Raw genomic sequence first — 9659 nt, 5'->3', positions numbered from 1 at the left:
GAAAGAGGGAATCGATTATGAGGAGACCTTTTCACCGGTAGCTATGCTTAAGTCTATTCGGATACTCTTATCTATAGCCGCTCATATGGATTATGAGATTTGACAAATGGATGTCAAGATAGCTTTCCTTAACGGAAGTCTTGAAGAAAACATCCATATGAAGCAACCAGAAGGGTTCATTGAAAAAGGCAAAGAGCATCTAGTGTGCAAGCTCAATTGGTCAATTTATGGACTGAAGCAAGCTTCAAGATCTTGGAACATCTAGTTTAATGAAGTAATCCAGTCATATGGATTTATTCAGTGTCCGGATGAGTCTTGTGTATACAAGAAGTGTAACGAAAACGTGGTGGTATTTCTTGTACTATACGTAAATGATATTTTGTTAATTGGCAACAATGTCAAAGTGTTATCGGACGTGAGGATATGGTTATCCAAAAAATTTGATATGAAGGACTTAGGAGAATGTGCACACATTCTTGGGATCAAAGTCATAAGGGATCGCAAGAAAAGGATGTTGTGTCTATCTCAAGCTTCATATATAGATACAATCCTTGCTCGTTTTAGCATGCAGAACTTTAAGAAAGGTTTCTTACCTTTTTTGGCATGGAGTAGCTTTATCTAAAGAGATGTTTCCGAAGACATCAAAGGAGATAGAGGACATGAAGATAGTTCCTTATGTCTCGGCTGTGGGAAGCCTAATGTATTCAATGCTGTATACGAGACCTGATATCTGTTTTGCCGTGGGCACGGTTAACAGATATCAGAGTAACCCTAGACAAGAACATTGGACTGCTGTAAAGCATATATTGAAGTACCTGAGAAGGACTAGAGATTATATGCTAGTTTACCAAGCAGACGATTTGCTCCCTGTGAGTTACACGGATTCAGACATCTAATCAGATAGGGACAACAGTAAGTCTACATCAGGTTATGTGTTTATTTTAGGAGGTGGAGCTATTGCATGGAGGAGTGTTAAACAGAAATGCGTATCAGACTCAACCATGGAAGCTGAGTATGTGGTAGCCTCTGAGGCAACCAAAGAAGTTGTATGACTCAGAAACTTTCTAATGGACTTAGATGTGATTCCTGGTTTGCCCAAAATCATCACAATTTATTGTGATAACAGCAGTGCAGCTGCAAACTCGAAGGAACTACGAGCCCATAAGACGAGTAAACATATAGAGCGCAAGTACCACCTGATACGAGACATCGTCAAGCGAGGAGAAGTTGTCGTCGCCAAGATTGCATCAGCAGATAACTTGGCAGATCCTTTCACTAAGTCTCTTCCGGCAAAAACTTTTGATCGACATGTGGAAGGGATGAGAATAAGATGTATGACAGCATATATGACAGCTTAGTTTTTTAGTATAAGTGGGAGATTGTTAGAGTGTATACTAAAAGCTTAGCTTTTGTAAACATTTATTTTTTAAAATAAAAGAATCACATTGGTCAATTGTCTACATTTATTTGTTAAGTGTAGTTGTTCAATTAATTTGTATTGTAGATAACATGGTGTGTGGTGTCACACACAGAAAATCGCGTTACCAGTTCTTTATAAATTATAAACAGTTGTTTACGACTAAGATGGAAAGGAACAAACCGTTGGAATAGTCATAGTGTAATTAGGTATTAGTTTATCTTAACTAATAAACTACACTAATACACTCTAAGTGTATTGAGTAGGACCATTTAAGGTAAGTTCTTTTTATACTGACTTAATAAAAGAACTAGACCTTAGTTATTATGGAAGTGTGTGCTCTTAATCCTAATATAATAACAAGCACATATATTTAGTATTTATTTCTTTGACTTATCAAAGGGTGAGATTTAGCTCGATAAATCAATAGGCCCGATAAGTTGGAAAATGATATTACTTATAGTGTGTGTTGTTGATTATAGAAGGAAACTGTGTCCTAGTCATCTAGGTTGAGAATGCCCCCAAGAGGAGCTCATAAGGATTGTCATGTTAAACCCTGCAGGTGGACTTAGTCCGACATGACAATGAGGTTGAGTGGTACTACTCTTGGACTAAGACATTAATTAAAATGAGTTGTCAGTAACTCAATTAATTAGTGGACATTCGATATCTTAAACACAGGGAGACTGACACACTCATGATAAGAAGGAGCCCATAATGTAATTTGAGATTGGTGCGGTAGTGTAATAATAACTCTCTAGTGGAATGAGTTATTGTTGATGAACTTGAGTTGTGTGTTCGGGGCGAACACAGGAAACTCAAGCTCATCGGAAGGGCAAAACCAATTTCTCCTCTAGGTCCCTGTCGTAGCCTCATTAATGCCTCAAGTCCAACTAAATAAAAGTCCATCTTGGTATCCAAGAAGAGGGCCGACCCAAGGCTTGGTGACCAAGCCAAGGGCTGACCACCATCTCCTCAAGAGGGCCGACCCTATACTTGGTGCCCAAGCAAAGGAAGGGCCGACCACAATAAATTCAAATAGGAGGGGTGTTTTAAATTTTTAAAATCTTCTCTTTGTAGAAAACTACAAATTTTAAAAGAAAGATTTTAAAATTAAAAACTTTCCTTATTTGAATTAGGCCACATGGTTTAAAAGAAAGTTTAAAATTTTGAAAACTTTCCTTTTTTAACCATCCTCATGGTTTTTAGAAAAAAGGAAGATAAGTTTTAAATTTGAAACTTTCTATTTTTGTAACCATATTTAAAAAGGAAATTTTAGAAGAGAAGTTTTAAATTTTAAAACATGGTTTTAATTTTTAAAACTTTCTTTTTTTAGCATCCACAATAGGAAAGAGAGCTTGTAAAATTTTATAAGAGGATTTCTTCTTTTATAAAATTTTATAGAAATTATTTTTCTCCTTGATGATGTGGTCGGCCACCTTTGCTTGGTGCCCAAGCAAGGGGTCGGCCAATCAATCCATAATTGATGATTGAATCAATTAAGAGGAAAGAAAAGGAAAAATAAAAAGAGAAAAGGAAAAATAAGAGGAAGATTTTAATTTTTGTAAAAATCTTTCCTTATTTTCGTTGGGCAAGTATTATAAAAGAAGAGGGGGAGAGGCCTCATGTGATATCAATTCTTATTTAATTGTTGGTGATCCCTCTTGTGGTCGACCCTCTCCCTCTTCCTTTTCCCTTGCTCTCTTTTGTTCTCTTGTGGTGGTGGCCGGATTTTAGAGAAGGAGGAAGAAGGCTTTTGGGTGGTGTTCATCTTGGAGGATCGTCGCCCACACGACGTCCAAGGCGAGGCGAGGAATACGACAGAAGATCTTGAGGTTATTAGCATACAAAGAAAAGGTATAACTAGTAATTTTCTTCCGCATTGTGCTAGTATTTTCTTTGTATGAATTCCAAACACAAGAGGCATTAGATTCTAGTTTTTTGAATTGTAATTCGAGTTTGTGTTTTTTTTTGTTTTTCGAATTTATGATTCGATTGTTCTTTTTGGTTAAACCTAGAGTTATATAAGGAAATTAAATATTAACTTTCCTTAAAAGACTTTGTCTAGGAAGTGGTGGTTGCTCCCATATCCAAGAAGGCCTAGTGCCTCACTATGTTTAACCTGGAAGCCAATTTTGGAAATTAATATTTAATTAAATTTATAACATAGGTGGATTTGGATCAATAGTGTTAAGTTCCGCTTGCGATCCAAGTCTAAACCATTAAGACCATATAAGTTAAATTTGGAATCAATAATGTTAAGTTCCGTTTGCGATTCCTAATTTAATTTCTAAAGAACACAATAGGTTGTTTAGGAAAAGTTCGACACTTGTCCAAAATTTTTGTATAGTGGAATCGGTACGATCTTCCTAGAACCAACTAACATTTCTAATCTAACTCAATAAAGAGGACTATATATTGATATGGTTAAGAAAGAATTAATACATAATTCATTATTGACTTGATTAGATTTTGAAAACCTAAACCAAAATGCCTTTCTCTCCCTCTCCTTCTCTCTTGCTGCCGATCACAACAAGAGGGTTTCCTCTTCTTGCCATGAGCCACCCAAAGGAAAAAGATCTTTCTTTTGCTTCTTTTTTCTCTTCTTGATCTTTCTTCTTCACTCATGGCTAGTACCTTCCGAAAGTGAAGCTTGTTCTCTTAGAGTTGTCTTGAAAAACTTGGCATGGATACCAATAGAGGCGAGGTTCAATAACATCGCAAAAGGTTGATGTCCTTCTCATTATGGGTCATCCATAATATATACCTAAAATAATTGTTATTCGATTTCATTTTATTTTATGATATTGTCTACGCGATTGCATCTTGCATGTGTATAGTGTGTGCGATGTAATAAATTAGTTTATTTATTATTAAGTCTTCCACTGTGCATGTTTACAAAACATGTTGTTAGCACACATCACATCAACCATATCCCAACAAATCCTAGAGACAATCCAGAGTTGAGAGCAAGAGTGATCAAAGATGAAGATTGAAATGGGGGGAAACGATTCTAGGACTTCAGTTTCGCTATGATACTAGTTGATGTTTTAAGTATTGTGCACCTCCTTATCTCTATATTTACTGTCTTATAGAGATTCTAACCAATTTACTGATACGAACCACAAAGATTATACCAAAGTGCGTAACCCAAATTCAATGCTATTAAGTAAAGAAGTAACGTTAGAAAATCCGCTTAAAGGGATACCCTTATCACATGAGGCCACACAGTTATACAATCTAAATTACTCATTTTACTTCGTAGCATCTAATTGTATCAAACCCATTAACTCCTAATTAGTTAATCCCTTGTAGCGAATTACCCCCCTTTTCAAGGTAATGACCCTAAAAAGTCCGCTTAAAGGGATATCCCCTGTCACAAGAGGTGCGATGGTCATATAATCTAGAGCATCACCTCTACATAGTGACCAATTCTCCATATCCTATTGCATTCGTAATTCATACAATCAATCAAGCAAGAACAAGGAGCACACATATCATAGAATAAGGAAATAACCAAATATATAATTTACCTATCAACATCACATTATAGTTAGTCTATACATCCTAAAATCTTGAAACTACTCCATGGAAAGGGAAGAACAATCCAAAGACATTGAAGAAAACATTCTTACAATCCAAATATGAGAATAAGGAAGAAGAAACGCTTAGCGAGGAGATTGCCAATGTCTTCATAGTGTTTACACCCTCGACCGTGGATGGATCGTTGAGACCTCTCAAAGGGAAAACGTCCCCTCCCCGACAAGTGGCTTTAGAGCCCTTTTATAGGCCCACGTAACAGTAAAAAAATGGTTAAAAATCACCCCAACCATGAGTTGGGAAAAATCGCGCCACAACCATGCCGGGGGCATGATGTGATTTGAAAATGGCATAGCTGTGCTAGGGGTGACACGACTGTGTCAACTTATTTTGCTGGAAAATGGCATGACCTTACAAGGGGGACACAGTCGTGTTAATCTGATCTAGCTAGTACCGAGAATAGCACGACCGTGCCAAGGTGGCATGACCATATCAATCAAATGAAACTTCTGTGGAGATTAGCACAGCCGAGGCTGGTGCTATAGACCCGCATTTCTATCCTTTACACGTTTGAATTCTCACACGCGTGTCATGGGACATAACTAGAGTATATTCCTCTCTATTGCTTTCAGTTCCACAACTTTTTTGTTTCATTTTTTGCTTCGCAATCGCGTCCTGCCAATCAAAAAGTATAATGAGTTTTTCTTTGAACTAAAAATGTAAAAAAACAATAAAAAGAAAATGTATGTATGCAAAATATATTCATACAATAACACAAAATGTATACAAAATCTTACTAAGAACGATGCATGAATAACACTCATCAGCTGAGCAGGAGGTGTTTGTTTGGCAAGGCCGGAGGTGTTGGGTCTATGAGGCCGAGATGGTTGAGCAGGAGGTGTTGGCTTAGCATGGTCGAGACGATTGGGCCGGAGGTGTTGGTGGCGTTAAGACGAACGAGTAGGAGCTTTGAATCGACGGAACCGAGAGGTTAATTAGCAGGAGGTGCCAGCTCAACAAGGCTGAGATGACTTGGCTAGAGTGTTGGCGGGGCTGAGATGGACAAGCAAGAGCATCATTTCGACGGATCCGAGAGTTGAGAAGGAGGTGCCAGCTCAGCAGGGATAGAGGTGTCAGTGGGACTAAGACGGACGAGCAAGAGAGTCAGATTAGTGGAGCCGAGATGTTGAGCTGGAGGTGTCGGCTTGGCAGGGTCAAGACATTTGGGTCGGAGGTGTTTGTGAGGAGAGACGGGCAAGCAGGAGCGTTGAATCAGCGACATTGAGAGGTTGAGCAAGAGGTGTTGGCTCAGTAGGGGCGAGACGACTGGGGTGGAGGTGTCGGCGAGGTTGAGACTGACAAGTAGAAGTGTCGGATCGACGGATCGAGAGGTTGAGCAGGAGTTGTCAATTGGTCGAGTTGGCTCAGCAGTTGACATATCCTATGAAATCTATGTTGACCAAATTAAGGGTTCGTCATGTGAAGTCTTATTTACTTCCACATCATTAAACAAATTAAATATTTTTAAATTGATTAAATTTCTCAATAAAAATTGAATAAATCAAATCGATAAAATATCAATTAATTTAGTTTTTAATCGAAATAATTAAAATTTTCAATAATAATACTATCACCATGGTGGTGTTGGTATTTGATATGGTGCTGATTTTTTTTTTAAAATCAGCATCACATGTTTGTGTTTGTTGTGATCCATGTTTTTAAAATTAATATTAAAATTTTAGTTTTTTGATGTAATGGAATTAGAAGTTTTAAAATCCAAACCAAACTGAATTACATGAAATAATCAAATTTTTTTAAAAAAAATCAAAATTTTAAATTTGATAAGTTCTATCGGTTAATTCGTTTTAATTTAACTTTTCACTGGTAGTGGGGTTACCATTCGAAACATAGTACGAGAGAGCATGTGTTTGGGAGTACTATAAATTGATTATAATTTATATTCACGTTTTTCTTTTTGACATCGATATTCACGATAATTTAATGCCAATTAATATCGTGATTAAGTACGCATTTCAATTTGTCAACCAGCTATCTCTATCTTCCAAAATCTGAACCTTTCGCAATTTTCTTTCTTTGAAGTCCGAATCATATAAATCCTCTTGTGTTTTGATTCCTTGCGTTGCTTCAGCCATTCTTCTGTTTCCGATCTTCAACAGAAGATTCATCAAACATACTCAGATCCGTCATCAAAACAGATCAGGGAAAAGTAATTTGAAGATATCTTATTCGTTCTCATCGACAGAGACTACTCATAGTTTTATTTTTTTTTCAATCTCATGCACTGAGAAGACATCCACCGAACTATCATATCAACATTTCACCGGTCACCCGATACCAGCAGCACTGGCCAGGACTGGCATGCCAAATCTCTCATTTGTAAGAAAGCACAACTGCAACGAGAAGAAGAAGAAGAATCACTTGGAAGATGGTCAACATGAGGGCGGTCCATTTTGAGTCCTGCCCACAAAAGCCCGCTGCTGCAAATGCCTCAAGCTCTGCTCCATGCTCACCTCTATCATGTCTGCCAACATCTTCTTTGCTTTTCCCATCTGCTCATCGCCATCCATGTTGGACACTATGTTGCAGACAATGCTATCGAGAGTGCCCGTCTGCAACTCTGATCTTTTACACCGCGAGCTTCGCAGTAGCTGAAGCAGCAAGTGAGCTTTCACTCGAGACTTTGGGGTTCCCTGAATGGTGAGCTGAAGAAGACCAGGAATTGCACCTTCTTGGAGTATGACGTCTCTGTACCTGTTGTGATCGCTCTCGCACAGCGCGAGGAGGGCTCCTACTGCATGTTCTCGACTCCGAAGCGAGCCTTCTTCTAGCACCTCCACGATGGTGAGAACGCCGCCTTCTGCAGCTGTCAAAGCAGCCCTTCCTTCCTCGAAATTCACCAGCAATTCCAAGAGCGCGCTGCACTTCTCGGTGATCTTGGACGACTTTCTGCAGTTCCTGAGCAGACATAACAATGTCGGAACAGGGTGCAGGGGAAGAATGACGGTGAGGTTCTCAGGGATCGTCGAGAGATTGTAGAGTGCCGTGAGAGCATCAATCTTAGCTTGTGGATTTCCATCCACGAGGATTTTGATGAGGAGGGGGAGAGCGCCGGAGGTGCTGATAGTAGGCCTGTTGGGGAGGGAAGCCGAGAGGGTGAGGAGTGCTGCAGTGGCGTACTCCTGCAAAGTAGAATTCGATGATTGCAAGAAGTGAACAAGGGGAACGAGTGCTCCGGCTTCGACAATCTTGGTTTTGTTTCTGCAACCACAATTAATACTTCAATAGATTAATATTTACCACAATCAACTTAAAGATCTGTAGAAGTTTGAATCAGTCCCCAACCAATAAACTTATTGAATTTGGTTACTGATGTCAAACGTATTAATTAGGCAGAAGGTTTGGAGTCATTGGACAAATTGGGCAGACAAACTCTACACTGAAAAGAAATGGGTGGCTGCTAAGAGAAAGCAAGCAACCACAAGGACGAATCATTAGAGATCAGAACAGTTTTTACATGTAAAGGAGCCACCTTTCCTGTCTCAGAGCATCAAAGCACGCACCTTTCGTCTTTGACGGCGAGATTCACGAGGGCGAGGATGGAGGCTTCGCCGGAGTCCGAGTTTAGAGACCGAAGCATCGACACAAGGGGCGCGACGGCGCCGGAAAGCTGCCTCCGGTTCCTGGACGACGTCTTTGTCAGCCGCCTGATCTCCGTGGCCGCTGAGATCCTGCACGCCTCGTCCTCAGACGTGATCTGTTTCATGATCTTCCCCACCTCATCCAGCTCGCCGGCGAGTCCAGCCTCCAGTTCTGCCATGCCGTCGCCTCTCTCTCTCTCTCTCTCTCCCTCCCTCTCCGTGGAGCGGCGAAGGGGGGAGGCTCAGGTTATATAACTCCTAAAGGTAAGAGAAGATGGCGCCGACATTCCGTTAACCCACCGTTAACGTGTCAGCATTTCATATGTCGTGTCGGCTAACAAACACTGAGATTCTCCCAGGACCGCTGGAGAATTTCCATCGTTCCGATTGGAATCTGACGGATGAAATTCCCGATCCACAACACCGAAAATAATGACAGCAATATGAACCAAATTCACAATAATTCATATTTTGATACTATTAACTATTATTTATCGAATTATACATGCATAAATCTCTATCAACAAATTATTTATATAGTTATAGTGGGCTGCAATAATAAAATAATAAATTGTATTTCCTTTTTTTTTTCTCTTTGATATGGCTACGTTAAATAAATGGAAGGAATATTCTTACGACATTTGTCCCCCTTTTGTCTTCTACATGATTTAGTTAAAATTTAAGGATGATTTTTTTTTTTCTAATTCGGAGGTTCTCAACTTTTTAATCCTCCAATACGAAACTAATTCTATTTCTCAGACTCTGATTTATCTGATCGTCGAGTTTGTCATGATTTTTTTTCTAAATTAAATAGAATAGATACTTGGGTTGCGTGGCATAATTTTTTTTTATTAAAGTCAATTAATTGTTCGTTGAGCTTGTGAGTCTCAAGTGTCATGGCTGTAAACGTCATTTTCTAGATAAATGAATGTTATCATGTGCTTGTTTCTGGAAGATGAATTTGTTCGTATTTTTTAAAGTGAATTCCTTCGTAATTATTTTTTATTTTTACTCTTTTGTTAGTAGTGGATTCCTTATTAAAT

At 39.0% G+C, this 9659-nt stretch overlaps 1 protein-coding gene across 1 annotated transcript; it reads right to left on the bottom strand.

The window, feature by feature from the left end:
* Positions 1 to 7179: 7179 nt before the first annotated feature.
* On the bottom strand, positions 7180 to 8859 carry LOC122035288 (U-box domain-containing protein 4-like). Its single transcript, XM_042594702.1, has 2 exons — positions 8539 to 8859; positions 7180 to 8236 (listed from the first exon to the last, which is right to left on the bottom strand). Exons 1-2 carry the CDS (start codon positions 8793 to 8795, stop codon positions 7408 to 7410), a joined length of 1086 nt encoding a protein of 361 aa, XP_042450636.1. The 5' UTR covers positions 8796 to 8859; the 3' UTR covers positions 7180 to 7407.
* Positions 8860 to 9659: the final 800 nt, after the last annotated feature.

Source organism: Zingiber officinale, chromosome 11B (genome assembly GCF_018446385.1).
Source record: "Zingiber officinale cultivar Zhangliang chromosome 11B, Zo_v1.1, whole genome shotgun sequence".
In the NCBI taxonomy this organism is placed as follows: Eukaryota; Viridiplantae; Streptophyta; class Magnoliopsida; order Zingiberales; family Zingiberaceae; genus Zingiber; species Zingiber officinale.
The sequence above is the reverse complement of the archived record's forward strand: the minus strand, read 5'-3'. Positions and strand labels throughout refer to the sequence as shown.